Source organism: Eupeodes corollae, chromosome 1 (genome assembly GCF_945859685.1).
Source record: "Eupeodes corollae chromosome 1, idEupCoro1.1, whole genome shotgun sequence".
In the NCBI taxonomy this organism is placed as follows: domain Eukaryota; kingdom Metazoa; phylum Arthropoda; class Insecta; order Diptera; family Syrphidae; genus Eupeodes; species Eupeodes corollae.
In genome coordinates, this window is record NC_079147.1 from 29327257 (window position 1) to 29342821 (window position 15565).

A 15565-nucleotide genomic window follows, 5' to 3' on the forward strand; every position below is an offset into this window, starting at 1 on the left:
TTTCTATCTACCAAACTGCATCAAACCGAAGGTGGAGCAATTTACCCAGCTGCATTATATCTAGTAAGATATGGCCCACCTATAATAAAACCCGTACAAACGATCTTCTATGCAGGCTAAGGCGAGACATAGCCAGGATTGTTGCGGTTTGTACCGGACATTGGCCTATAGGAGTTCATGCAGAGAAGTTGGGTATCTCTTACAACACCTTTTGCCGTAGCTGTAATGACCAAAGAGAAAGAGGAAACGATAATCCATTTCCTCTGCAAATGTCCTGCTTTGGCAAACACTAGAATCAAATTCATTTGGAAAAGCATTCTTTCAAGAACTTGATGAGCTATCTGAGACAAAGATTAGAGATCTAATCTTTTTTCTCAATGCGACAAAATGGCACTAACATAATCGCTATGAAGCTTCTCTATCAATCTATCCCTTTCAATCAAAGGTCACACGTGTTTTTTGGTATCAAAACGGAGGACTACAGCGCTAATTGGATCTCATTCTAGGTTGCCTTGATATCGCCATTTCTACCTACCTATGAAAGTTCTAATAAAAGACCAACTTCCTATTTTGATTAAATATTCCATGTCTTCATCTTACTATCTCAAAGTCTCAAGGAGCAGAAAAAACAATTTTGACAGAAATTTTGCTTTGCATTTTTTTTTATTTATTGATTTAACAAATTGAAATGAAACTATATTTTATAATAATATTAATTAATTAAAAAAATAATCTAATTTGGTAGTCATACAAATCAAAAATTAGAAAATTAAAATTAAAAAGAAAAACATAAGAAACTTTATACATTTACAAAATATTATATTATGCAATACAAAACAAGTTATATTAAAATTATACACATTATTCATATGTTCTCTCACCGTCTTCATCATCATACACATAGTCTTTTTTTCTACAATCTTTATTACAAAATTCAAATTTCTTTTATTTTTTAAATGTTCAATGAACTTAAAACACAATCTTTTTAATTAATTTTTTTTTATTTTTTAATCTCCAAAGTGTGTATCGTTTTTTTTTTTTAATTTAATTGAAGTTTGCTTAGTAATTTTTTGTTTTTGTTTTGTTTTTCTTAAAATAATGCAGCTTATATATTCACAATTTGCATTTAAAATGTGTTTATACTTATATCGTAAATTGTTTGTGATTTCTTTTAGAAAACTTTTTACCATTTATATTCATTTCTTTTTTTATTTTTCTTTCTTTTTTCATTTTTTCATTTTTTCATTTTGTATTTTTCTTTTCTTTATTTTATTTAGCTTAGATTAAATTACATTTGTCTTAGCATTAAATTTATGTTTTTATTTTGTTGTTGTTGTTTTTTGTTTTGTTTTATTTTGTGTGAAAGTTTTTTGTTTTTGTTATTATTTTAAAAATATCATTAATTTTTATTTTAATTTAAATACACAACTTTATATTTTGAGTTTTACATATACAATAATTATATCCTTTTTGTTTTTTAATTTACTTTTTTTTTATATATAATATATAGCTGTGTTCTCTTATCTCATTTAAGTAAAAAAAAATTAAAGAATAAAATAAAAAATATATATGTTTTTTGGAAAAAAGAAAATTAAATTATTTTTTATAACCTAATTGAATGTTGATTAGGATGTCGTTGAAGTCATCTATTAGTGAACATTATTTGTTGAATAGGTAGGAAAACGCTTGCCAGGCTAAGAAAAAGCGCTAAAATTGAGGTGGAAGGTGCGTGTACTATGTACGCTGAGCTTGTATCACCACATTTACCTAAAAAGAAATAAATGAAAGAAATGAGTTTATATTTCTTAATTAAATAAAATTAAAATTAATAATTAAGACATAAGTACGTTGAATGTGTGGTAATTATTATTTTTTTTTTCTAAGAAATGTTGAGGAATAGCGAATCCTTTAAAGGTTTTTTTGAATGTCTTTTTCATAAAATTTAACATTGTTCCATTAACTAGGTTAATGGACTTTGAGGGAAATAAGGTCACATACTATAAAATTTAACTTCCTGCTAAAGAAACCATTTCGAATTGGGTACGAAATATGTTAAGCATCATTTAACTTGCTTTAATTTCTTTTACACGAGTGGTGTTTCTTCATTTCTTCGTGTAGTCACCATAGAAAGGTAAGATTTTATTCATTCATATAAAACTAAACAAAAATTAACAGCTCCCCATTTGAAGTTTTGTTAAGCAATTAAAGTTATAATGAAGAAGAAAATAGCCCCTTAAAGTGTCCTATATCCATGTTAATGTTATGTACATTAACGTGGGTATATGAGCCCATAGAGTTCGCAAGTAAGAATATTGACAAAGCATTCTTAATTCCTATGCTCGAGGTCCTTGAGAAAAAATAAAATAATAGTAATTAAATTGCGTATGTAACATAAAATTGTTATTATTCTGGAAAAGGACATAATGTAGGTAGCTAAGAAGCTGATAGCTCTTATCTTATCCTATACACACATGACTAAATCTAACCACATTACAAGGTGGCAAAACAATTGTTACTATTGAAAAATTCTCCATAGATCAGCAATAATAAACCACAGTCATAGTAGGATAAAAGTTTCTTCATTCAACATAATAAACATCTGTTGAAAATGAAGGCTTTAGGATAAAAAAAACACCTGAAGTAATTGGATTTCTGGGGACTTTTAAAATTACAAATTAATTTAATGGAGGCATATGGAAATAGTGAACATTAGTTTAAAAATTCAGTAAATTTCAAATGTTACGTATACGCCTCAGTGAGCACCCTGATTATAAAGGACGAACGAAAGGACGAAGAACACTCTGTCAAAGTTCAATTATAATTATTTTTGTAAATAATTTGCATAGGTCAAGCTTAAAACAAACATTTTTCTATTAAGTTACCATTCCCAACAGTTTTTGAAAATAAAAAAAAATGTAATGTTTTCTGTGAGTTTAAAGTTAAGAGAAACAATATTAATCAATTAAATACTTGTTAAATTGGTAATTTCCCTTTAGTCAGTTGTTAAAGTTTTTTTTATTTTGAGGTTCTATGTTTTTTGTGTCTAATGTTATATCAACTTTAGGGACCACCTTTCAGAAAGTCACTAAAAAAACTATTTATGTATATTGATCGTGAGTTGTGGTTGTGACTTTGTGAGTCTATAGTTTGTATTTATAAAGCGTTAAAAATTGCGGAAAATTAAATTTGTCTGTTCTATGTTTCGAAGTTATTTAAAAAGTATTTAATAAAAAGTATTTATATTGATTGAGTCGTGAGTTCTAAGATTGTATTAATATAGCTTTACACAGGTTCAACAAATTAAATTTGTCTGTTTTATGTTTACTATGCTCTTTGAATTCAATATTTTTACAATTTTCCTCTCTATAAAGATGCCGAGAAAATACATATGCATAGATGGAACCATACCAGTATAGCTTTTTCCATTCACCTGATTTCAATTCACAGTGACTTTTCACAGAAAATTGTATATAGCGAGATGAAATTTTAACGAAAATTCATTCTTCTTACCATTATGGAGGAAGCCAAAAGCACCGTCGAAGCGAACTAAACCAATTTGAGTGAAGCAGAAAAGACCATGGATTTGGCCACTTTCATCTCTCAGATATGCAATTGAAGAAGATCCGCATCCTAACGTATAATGTGAATTCATTGTACAGCTGGAAAGAAGGACAACGTTCAATATATTTATGAAGAACAACAAGCCGGATATCGCCCTCATCAGTGAAACCAACGTAGACCGCAGAAACAAAATCGATGTCGTCGGATACAAGACCTTCAACTAGGATAAATCCCAGAGTCGTAGAGGAAGAGTCATTTTCGTATGGGACAATATATCTTACAGAACTAGCGAAGTTATCATCCCAGGGCTTTATACCAGCGAAGCCACTGCAGTGAGTCTCAAAATTATAAGCATTTATTTCATCCACCAACAAAAACATCCGAAACGACTTGGGAATCCTCAATAATGTTTTGAAGCGGACTACTTACGGACTCAGTGGAGGCCCTCATCCATAAGCTCCGAATTTTAAATATCTCACAGCCAATAATACATATGTTGTTTTCTTTTCTTTCTTTCAGAAAATTCTTTCTAGAAATCGACAGTTGTAAGTCAACGATTAAAGACGTAAAGGCTGGAGTAGGATCAAAACTTGGACCGTTCCTCTACAGCGTGATGACATCTGATCAGCCAGTGCCAACGGGTTGTGAGAACCTGCTGCTTGCGGATGACTCACTCACCTATTCATCCTCCATGTTTCGTACGATCGCAGCCCGATGAGTAGAAGCACACATAAGCAGACTCTAAAAGTGCTACTAGAAGTGGGGAATGAGGTTAAACACCTTCAAATCGGAATTTATGTGCTTTCGGTGACCCGTCACCAACATCAGCCGACGTAGTTCGGCGGCAGTGGCCCAACACCTTGTTCTGACGTTTCCGGATGGATTAAGGATTAAAGCCAAGAAGATCGCAAAATACCTGGGAATACACTTCAATGAGCTGCTGCGATTAAACCCACACTCTAAGGCTGTAATAACGAAAGCTTACATACATCGCACTCCATTAAGTTCATCCTCTTCTGAAGAATAAAAAAGAATTGAGTAAACCCACGAAACTGTTAATATACAAACAACTGCTACGACCGATTACCACCTACAGTTTTCCGATAGGGTTCACCATATCAAAAACTGCAATGGAAAAACTTAAAGTCTTCGAGAGGAAGATACTAAGGATATGCACTGATCTATAATTCGACCGTCAACGACAGAAGCACCGTAACAATCGAAGAGTCTACGAAGAAACTGAAATCGAGCCTCTGGACCAGTTCCTTGCACAGGCAGCAAGGAAGAAAAGTCGCCAGCCATCCCAACCAACTGATGAGAAGAATGACCAATCAGGAACACACCCAGACCCGAGATATCTGGGTGGTATGGATTTCTTCCACAAACTCCCCACTGACGACGACAACGACGTCTCCTTATATGCTGGCCTGGAGTCAGCATACTACAAGCAACAGAATATGATTTCAGCCAAATGGTCGCTACGGTTATGATAGCAGCACCATAGCCTCTTCCAATAACTTTCCTTGACTATATCCCACATTTGCAGCCGTATTTTTTCGATAACTTTACAACTTTACAGAGGTGTTGGGTTCCATTCCTGAATGTTCCATTGTCTGTCGCGAGGAATTGACAAAGAGTAATTCTTGTCATGAAAAGTGCTTTCTGAAATTAGCCGTTCGGATTCGGCTTAAAACTGTAGGTCCCCTCCATCCATGACAACAGTACTCGCACAGAGTTGAAAGTCATTAGGCCCTAGTACTCAACAAACTGTTGGGCCACCCTATTTATTTATATATTTAAGGTATAATATTGTTTGTGGTACCCGTAGCGTGCTAACTAAAGTTATTTTCACGGTTACTGCCTCTTCCACACAAGAATGGTTTAAAGTTGTAAATCACTAGACCCTTGTTCTCCAAGTACTGTTTTGCGAATTAATTTATTTTATTTTGTTTCCGTTTTTAGAATACCTAATTATAAGTTCCTTTTAAACCAAATCACTTCTCTGGTCAGGTTCAATTTGTTAATTAGCTTCAATATTGCCAAATGAGAAGGTGCTTCATGACGACTCAAAAAGGGCTTAATCTTTCCAAACAGTGACTCCAAAAGATTTAATCAATTTGTAGAGAATTTGTTTTTAGTAGTGACTTAATGGCTGCGTTCAATCTCAAGCAGATAATTGTAAGTCTTTTGCGTGTAAAATAACAGCTGATCAAAAACAGCTGAGAAGTCAAAAAGGAATTCAAATGTATCCAAGAACTTCTGGGGTATGTAGGTATCTGACAGAACAGCTGATTCATCACATGGTTGAATTTCAAGAAACTTGGAAACTGATTACAGCTTTTTGTTAGTAAACGATGCGAATTTTAAATATCTTATCTTACAACAATTTTGACTTCGAAGCTGAAAGTTGTTTTTATTTTTTGACACCTATCTGAGTACAGCTATCCAACTCGTTCAACAAGGTATATAAAAACCCACCAATCCAAGATACCCAAGATACACGAGATTGAACGCAACCCATTTTTACTTTTGAAATGTGAAAAGATGACAGCTTAAAAATTGACAGCTACTTTAAATTGAAACGTTTTATTGAAAAAATCTTTAATTCATAGTTCACATCAATAAACTGTGTCTATTTTTTTTTGACAAGTTTTTATTAACCTTTATAATTGCTCCAAAAATTTCTTTGTTTTTAATTTTGTCTTTTTATTTAAATTGGATTAATTGAGAAAGAACTCTCAAACAAATGCTAATCTTCTAATCTTGATGCTGTCTGGTAAAGTTTATGCTTCAATCATCACCAATTCAATGAAAAATAAATACTTAAACATTAAACTAAAGGACTTCATCACTTTGACAACAAGATCCTGTGGAATATAAAATTGTAAAAACAACAACTACAAGTTAAAAATGTGAAAAAGTCCTTGTTCAACTGATTGCCAATTAATGTTGCAATCAAATTTCATTTCCAATTAAAACTTTAGCTCCATTGGTATTGTTATTGTTTTATTTTTTGTTTCATCTTTTTTTTTTAATTTAATTTTTTGTGTTTCACAACCAAAAAATAATAAAAAACAAAAAACGAAATAATTGTAATCTTTACAATTTTATACCTCTGATTTGCATAAAAAGCCTCTAATCATTTCATAGGCTTGAATAAATTTTCATTGTGTAATCTAACAAAACCAAAACCAATTAAAATTCATTACCCTGGCTATTATATTTATATTGGAAGCACATGGAAATGGAAATTGTCCAACCATTTATATGGGTGTCCTCTCCAATGGATGATGCTCTCAAAAAATACACCTTGTCCCTATCTATAGAGACATGGACACTGAACACTAGACACTGGATATAGGACACCCAAAAATCCCACGCGTTATGCTACGAGTGCGGGTATTGGAAATATAATTTGAAATACAAATGGCTTGTGGTTGCTCATCAATTGGGTTCTGTTTCGAAAATATACAGCAAAATGAAAATATCGGTCAAAACAATTTTTGCCTGTTTAATTAGAAATGTTTTAATTAAATTTTGTTAAATTGCACCACCTCAATATGTACACCTCAGCTCTCGTGTCTCTCCAAAAGTTTCAACCTACATACTTTTTTTTATTTTATTCGAGCTGGAATTTCAAGCTTAATATGGTTTTGGATGGTTGTTTTTGTTGTAGTTTTGTTGTAGAATAAAAGAGAAATGAGACGGCTTTAAAAATGTAGATACGAAATATCCATAATATAAATCACATTGTTGGATTTTTGGATAAAATTTCATAAGCCACGGAGGCTTTGTCCTCTTTTTGTCTATGAGACACATTTTTGAATTTTATTGTGCTAATTCTAAAAATTTTACAGATGCTTCTGATGCTAGTGCTGTTATGGTATTTTTATCAGCTTTATGGGAGATTTTGTAGAATTTTAATTAAATATCAAACACATACATATTTCTTTAGAGGTCGAATTTAATTGTAGGTCGAATCAGTGCTTGATTACCTGTTACTGATTAGTTTTCATTTATTTGGTGACTTAGGCTTTATTAGTGTCTTTAAGGAATGTGTAACCTACTTAGGGACAAGTTATAAAGAGTGATTTTGTACCTATTATCTTTTTGGCAACACTGGTTTAAACAGCTGACGTACGTTTCGTGTTTTGATTCATTGTCAAACATCTTCAGTTTGGTCTATAATTTAACAAGGCTTGCAAATTATTTAACTTTATTATCAAAATGCGTGCTCTGTTAAAAAAGTTTATCGCGCTTTTTCCATTTTATGGTCAGTTTAATCAAATAAGCAGTCGATTTTGGAGTGAATATCAGCCAGCATTGCAAGAGCTATCAATGCATCCAGAAAAAGTCATAGTTTGGTGCGGTTTATAAGCTGGTGACACTTAGGTGACCGTACTTCTTCAAAGATGATGCTAATCGTAACGTAACTGTGAATGTTGAGTGCTACCGTGGGATTATATCCAACTTTTTTTTTCCCAAAATGCCAGAGCTGGACTTGCATGACATGTGGTTTTAACAAGACTGTGCCACATGCCACACAGCACGTGCAACAATGGACTTATTGAGAGGAGAGTTCGGTAAACATTTTGATTCACGTTCGGGACCGGTCAATTAGACGCCTAGATCGTGCGCTTTAACGCCTTTAGACTATTTTTTGTGGGGCTATGTTGGAGCTCATGTCATTACAAACAATCCCGCTTCAATTGACGCATTGGAAGATAAACATTGAAGTATTTATTCGTGAGATACCGGAATGTGTCAATGATAATTCAATTTCTAGATTTAAAAGCTATCTATTAATAGAGTAAAATTTTGAATGTTGGATGTTAAAATGAAATTGATCGGTTTCAAATTCCGTCAACTAAAAATACATAATTAAAGCCAGAACTAAAAGAATAGTTAATTTTTATTTCAATGAACAGCTGATTGTCGACTTCAGATTTCGGAACAATATCGTTCAACTTAAAGGGTTTTATGTCCTTTGTCAGTTTTACTTTCAATGATCAACTCTAACCTCAAATGCTTGATTGTAATCAGAAAATACTTGATTGCACTCAGGAAATTTCTATGCAATAACAGAAATTTTCAAAGAAAACCATCCTTTCAAAAACTTCCAATGATTGGTTGCTAATCGTCCTTTGAGAGGACGATAATCTCTTTGGGGATAATAAAATATTTTTTTGAGTGATGTTTACGACTTTATTTAATTAAGGATTGTTGTTGTTTTGTATAGAAATACGGGTGTACTGTTATGTAGGAATCCATACGTCACCGCATCAAAATTGAGTGTACAAAAATGCCCTTCTTGCAATTCTTTATAGAAATGTATGTTTCTTTAACCTGGCAGTGCCAAAGAAATGAAATGTCAAATAAAATGTAACCCATCAAATAAAATGTCAAAAGGAAATAAGTAGAATGTTACACTAAAAAGAAATTTCAAAATTAAATTGTATAAAGGCTGAATCAAAAATTTAAATTAATCATTCTTCATAAATATCAGTTTAGTGGAGTACCTCTTGATTGCCTTGACAATATTTAAAATCTAAAATACTGAGCTCGTTGTTCTGCTTAGTACGGTAGAGTTACCTCAGCCTCAGAGTCTTGATCCAAACTTCTTTTATATAACCGAACATACTTTCTCGCTCATCTCTGCTCTTCTACACTACAAATCTGACTAATAATGAAGGAACTTATAGGGAAAGATTCGATGGAAACCATTGATTAACTTCATTTAAATAAATTAATTTTTCTTAATTTTTGTCTCATAAAAACTTTTAAAATAAAATATTAAAATCGGTAGGTGTTTATGTACAAGGTTTTTAAAGGAATGTAATCTTTCGGGAATGCAATCTTTTTTGACTTCACTGACCATTTCTGGAATTGCTGATACTTTAGCATTTTCTAATATTGACGAAGCAGTTTCAAATTTTTATAAGATCCCTAATAATTGTTTACCACCCTTTGTACACGAAAAAATTGTTCACTGCGTAGCAAAAGAAGTAAGGCATGGCAAATTTACCTCACTACTACTGTCTCCAATCAACTTCTCTTTTTAAGTTTAACTCTTTAACGAATTTAAGTCTATCTCTAATTTTGTATAGGCTAGTTATTCATTTGATAGATAGATAGATATAATTTTTTATTTCTTATAAATTCATAATAACAAAATAATAATATATATATATAAAATGTAATAAATCATATAAATAAGAAATATGGTGACATTCTGTATCGAATATACAAGGTATATTAAATAGTGTTGAATGCCACATCAAAAAAAAAGCAATACAAAAATTGAAAATGAATTAATGGGTGGGGTGACCCTATGTAAAAAATTACAATGATTAAAAAATAGCTAGTAAATTAAGAAAAGAAAAGAAAAAAATATGAAATTTAACCAAGTTACATACTTCAAAAATCAATCAATAAATTCATTATTATTAGACTAAATATTTTTAAAATGCAAAGAAAAGATGCAAGAAGGAACAAAAAAAAAATAAAAAATATTTAAACAATATATACAAAAAAACTCATTTAAACCAGAGTGCCAGAAATGAATGACTCAAAATTTGAATAATTGAAACCAAAAAGCCAAATTTTCAAATGTTTTATAAACAAACCAAGTGATGAAATTGCTCTTATAGAATGAGGAAGCTTGTTAAATAAACGAAAAGAGAAAATAGAATAAAAGTTACGAAATGCAGTAGTTCGAAAAAAAGGTACCGTGTACATGTTCAAAGAGTTTCCACGCAAACCGTGACTAGATATTAATCGAAAATTTCGATTACCAGACTTCATAAAGAAAGTTTTAAGCACCTTAAAACAATACAAATGGCGCACAGGTAGAATTTTTAGGTCACAAAATAAAGGGAAACTCGGTTGTCTACTCGCCTTGCGACAAATTTTTCTTAAGACGTATTTTTGCAAGACTAACAAGGGTTGAATTTTGTTTAGGTATGCACCACCCCAACAAGCAATTCCATATTGCAGCTTGGACTGAAAAATTCCATAATAAATTGTTTTTAAAAGATCGGTTGAAACGATACTACGCAAATAAAAGAAGTGTCTAAGTGTGCATCGAAGATACTGTCTCAAATTATTCGTATGATTTAAAAAATTCATTCTGGAATCAATAGTGAGCCCTAAATATTTAAATTCATCAACTTTTTCGATCAAAAAGCACTTAGAGCTACAGCTTATATTGTCAAAATAAGTAGGAGAACAATTACCATGCACACAGTTCCAACTCGGTAGCTTATATTTTTGACATTCTGGAGCATGAAAATATGCGTTTACTTCAAAGTTTTGTAAAGAAGCCAAACTAAAGAGCATTATTTTAGTTTTTGAACTCATAACCAAATTATGTTCCGCAAACCAAATTCTCAATAACTCAAGATCATGGTTTATATCGGAAAACAGATTCAATCTACTGTTAGAGCCATATGAAAAACCAACATCATCTGCAAATGCAGTTGGTATACCCCGAAAATCAAGTGCAAAGAGTGAATTGATGTAAATCAGAAACAAAATCGGTCCCAAAACAGAACCTTGCGGTACACCTAAGTTAAGGAACTTAATTTCACTCCTAATCTCGTCCATTTTCACCCTCTGCGACCTATTCCCAAGATATGACCTAAAAAAGTTTAGCATAAAGCCACGAAAGCCGGCCTTTTCCAATTTTCACAGCAGGTAGTTGTGGTTAACCATATCAAAGGCTTTGGTAATATCGATAAATAAACCAGCTGTATATTTTTTCTTGTCAAGATTTGACATTATTTGATCACAAAATTGTAAGAGTGCATCTTCTGTCGATTTTTCTTTTTGAAACCCAAATTGGAAAGGATTAAAAAACTTTGTTTTAGCTAGATAATTTAATATTCTAGACTTAACAAGTTTCTCAAAAATTTTGCTGAAAACTGAAAGAAGAGAAATAGGCCTATAATTGCTTATATCACGAGCAGAACCTTTTTTAAAAAGTGGTACGACATCAGCACATTTAAGGTCAGTTGGAAAAACCCCAGCAAAAATGCATCGGTTAAAGATATAAGCTAAGACGTCTACCACATGAAACCGAATATTCTTAAGAATTATATTAGATATACCATCAGCTCCGCAAGAATGAGAATTTTTTAAACTACCAATAGCCTTAAGTATTTCAAAAGGAGTTATGGGCTCAAAAACAAAACTGTTAATTTGGAATGGTTCAACACATCTGCATACAGGCACACAAAGAGTACAATTAGGATGAGAATGGCATGGTTGCAAACTGCTGGCAATATTAGAAAAAAAACTATTGAAAGCATTAGCAATAGCGAGCTTGTCCGTTACATCGCAACCATTGATGGAAATACTTTTAGGTTTTTTTGAAACAGAAGGTTTATTTAAAATGGTGTTAACGATTTTCCATTCGTCTTTAAGATTACCTTTTGCAGAGTTGAATTGGCAACGATAATAATTATCCCGGCAAATTGGAATTTCTTTTTTAAGTTCGGAACAAAGTTTCTTATATTTTCTTTTAAGAGTTAAATTGTTAGGGTACTTATAGCACCTTATTCCTAACTTATTTTTACCTCTAACTTTATTGATTAAATAATTTGTAATCCAAGGTTTAAGTTTTTTAACTGAATTTTTTGATTGCAACAACAGGGAGCAACTAAGAATGTGATTCGTAATCGTATTAATAAAGATAGAGTAAGACGATGAAGTATCATCACAAGAAAAAACGTTTTCCCAAAGCTCATACAAGAGAGCATTTTTAAGCATGTAAAAATTTATTTTCGTAAAATTATTAGAAGCTTGGGAGTCCCTACAACTTTTAGTTAAAGCATTATTTAGTAAAAGGGCTGTCATAGAGTGATCAGTGATCATTAAATTAAGCACACTACTTTCGCAGTCATAAATGTTGATATTATTAAAGCGCCCATAAATATGATCTAAGCAGCTACCTGATTCACATCTTGTGGGCTCATTGATAAAGGACACTAGACCATGCGACGCCAATAAGGCCAAATAACTCGAAACGACTTCATTATTATCCAAAATATTAAGATTAAAGTCCCCTAAAATAATTAAATTTTTTGAGTTTTCCTTTTCTAAGAGACCAGAAAATTCATTAACAAACAACGAAATATTAAATGAATGTAGTCTATAGACGCATAAGAACACATAAATATCACGATTAACTTCAACGGAAACCCTTAAAACATCTGCAGATTCAAAAACTACACAAGTAAAGTCAATTATATTGTGATCATCTTTCACAAAGCAACCAACACCACCTGAAGCGTAATTATCATTAGTATTGGCCACAAAATTAAAGCCAGGCAAAAAATAATCACCTTGTTCAAAACTATGTATCCAAATTTCAGACACAAAAACAATATCTGGAATGCATACAAAAGATTCAACATGTGTAACAAATTCCGCAAAATTAGCCCTTAAACTTCTGACATTTTGGTGTACAATAAATATTTTGTTGTGGCAAAAAGAACTACTTGTAAAAACATTATAAAAGTTAGAATTACTAGGATTGGGGTTGAAAAAATCATCTAACAAATAATTATAATCATTCATAGAATGAATAAAAAGAAAAACAAAGAGCACTAAATAAGTGCAAGATCATTAAACGATCTGATAGAGATGACATTTCCACCCACAACCTTTCTCACTAGTATTTGATTGTTTTTAAACCAAACATATTTTACACCTTTCTGTTTAATTGTCTCTTTTGCTTTCATTAGTAGAGCTTGCGTATACTTGGTAAGAGAATCATTTGTATAAATTCCCGTACCGGTATTAATGTTGTTGCTGCTGTTGTTTTTTTTGCTGCCACTGCTGCTGCTGCTGCTACTGACGAGGCCACAAACATGTGTATTTAGATTTTTTTTGTTCTTTGCTTTAGCATTCATTATTCGCTGCTTAGTGGTCAAATCAGAGAATCGTACACAGATGATTGCTCTCGAATTCGCAGAAGAGGAACCACTATCGATCACATCTTTTCTATGCACCTTCTTAACATAACATTTCTCTATGTTTTTGTCGGGGAGGTCAATAGACAAAGCTTTGTTGAAGATTTCCTTAGCCTTATTTACAACGTTGGACTCGTTGACATCTGGTACTCCTGCAATTTCAATGTCATTGCTAAGAAGGTGCTGTTGATGCCAATTAAATTTACTCTCCAGATAATTTACTTTTGATTTGAGCTCAGCATTTTCAGTACGTAACTCATTTATTTGTTGTAAGAAGCGTAGATTAGTATTCTCCAAGTTAGTGAGTTTAAGATACACCATTTGTAGAGTACATTGATTCTCGCTGTTGGTGACGATCGTAGGTGAACCATGCTCTATGTCTATGTGATGTACTTGACAACTTCCCTCTACGTCTTTGATGGCATTGACCAAAGAGAGAGAAATATTGTTGTTGGTATCATTATGTAGAGTCTCATGAAGGGAACGACGTCTGAGCACTTTACATTTGTCACAACGAAATGGAGTAGCACTGGATTTATAGAATTCGAAATCTTCTTTTTTAATATTTACGCAAGAAAAATGAAAGACATTTTTGCAATCATGGCATTCGATTTTCGATGATGAATTACGATCAATTATTTGCGAACACCCGAAACAAATCATGATTGATGTACTTTTTATATTAATAATTGAATATGGCTTATAATGGTAAATAAGAAAGTTTCTTTGAGATGCGCACCCCACGACAAACCAGAGAGAACTGAAAGAGAATCCCAAAAAATTTTGGAATCTTGGAAACTTAAAAAAAAATCAGTTCGCTTTCCAGTTGAATTCATTGAATTCACAAGAATCTTTCGTTATATAAAACTGTTGATATTTGTAACGCTTTCGCAAGAAATTTCCGTGAGTTATTTGTTAATAACCCTGAAGAAGTTGATGAAGTTTAATTTTGTAATCTTCACTCCTTTTCACCAACTAGCTGTAGTCCCATCCCTGTATTACAGAGTACGGTTCTTGATCCTTCATCCGTGTTCAATAATGACTGTTCAGGCTGTCCCGATGTTATTCCCCCGATAGTATTAAAAAAGTGTAGTTATGCTTTAGTTGAACCCCTTACGTTCTTATTGAAACTTTGTCTTAAAACAGGCAATTGTTATTATTATTTATTATTTTAACAAAAAATGTACAAATTAATACAAAATCAGCATAAGCGCCTTGGGCTTTCAGCTGAGATTTTACAAGAAAAGTATATGGAAGAAGTAATTTCTAACGCCAAATTTCAAACTACATGCTCATTGCAAAGCTTTCTTGCATTCCTAAATTGTTTGAACAAGATATTTGTGAAAGTGTAGTATTTTTTTAGCAAAAATCTCATTTGCGAACAGCAACATGGTTTAGTGAAAAAAGATCAACCCTTACAAATCTCCTCACATTTTTAAACAGATGTTCACACTGTTTAGAACAAGGTTATGAAGTTGAGTGTAAATACACTGTATTTTCTAAGGCTTTTGGCTTAGCTACGGAATTATTTTATTTAAACTTATAGCTCTTGGTTTTCCACCACTTTTCTTAGCTTGGATAAAATCATACCTTGAAAACAGATCCTATGAGGTAAACTTTAGAAATTGTCATTCTGAACCTTTTGTTGCTCAATCTGGTGTTCCCCAGGGAAGCCATCTTGGGCCTTTTCTGTTCATCCAGTCTATTAATGACAAATCGTCATGTCTACGCTCAAGTGAAATTCCTATTTTTGCTGATGACATAAACATTTTTAAGATAATGAAGGCCACCCATGATCGTATATTTTATTTAAGCCAATATTGATAGTTTCACATTTTGGTGTGGAAAAATTAACCTCAAAGTCAAACCTTTAAAATGCCAGACGATTACTTTTACTAAAATACGAATCGGTAGTGTATTTGATTACAATCTTTCAAAGGTGAATACAAAATTTAAGGTCCTAATCTTTAAGTGAAATCAATGAATGCAATCTTTAAGTTAAATTCAATAAATGATTTATAAAAATTGGA

General features: G+C 32.1%; 1 protein-coding gene across 2 annotated transcripts in view; it reads right to left on the reverse strand.

The window, feature by feature from the left end:
- Positions 1–938: 938 nt before the first annotated feature.
- The window catches only part of LOC129939442 (uncharacterized), a 557049-nt gene continuing 542422 nt past the window's right edge, over positions 939–15565 (reverse strand). For both annotated transcript variants that reach the window (XM_056047457.1, XM_056047456.1), the window contains exon 15: positions 939–1767. In XM_056047457.1, coding sequence (XP_055903432.1) covers positions 1643–1767 — 125 coding nt within the window. In that variant the 3' untranslated portion in view covers positions 939–1642. The remainder of the gene's footprint in view (positions 1768–15565) is intronic.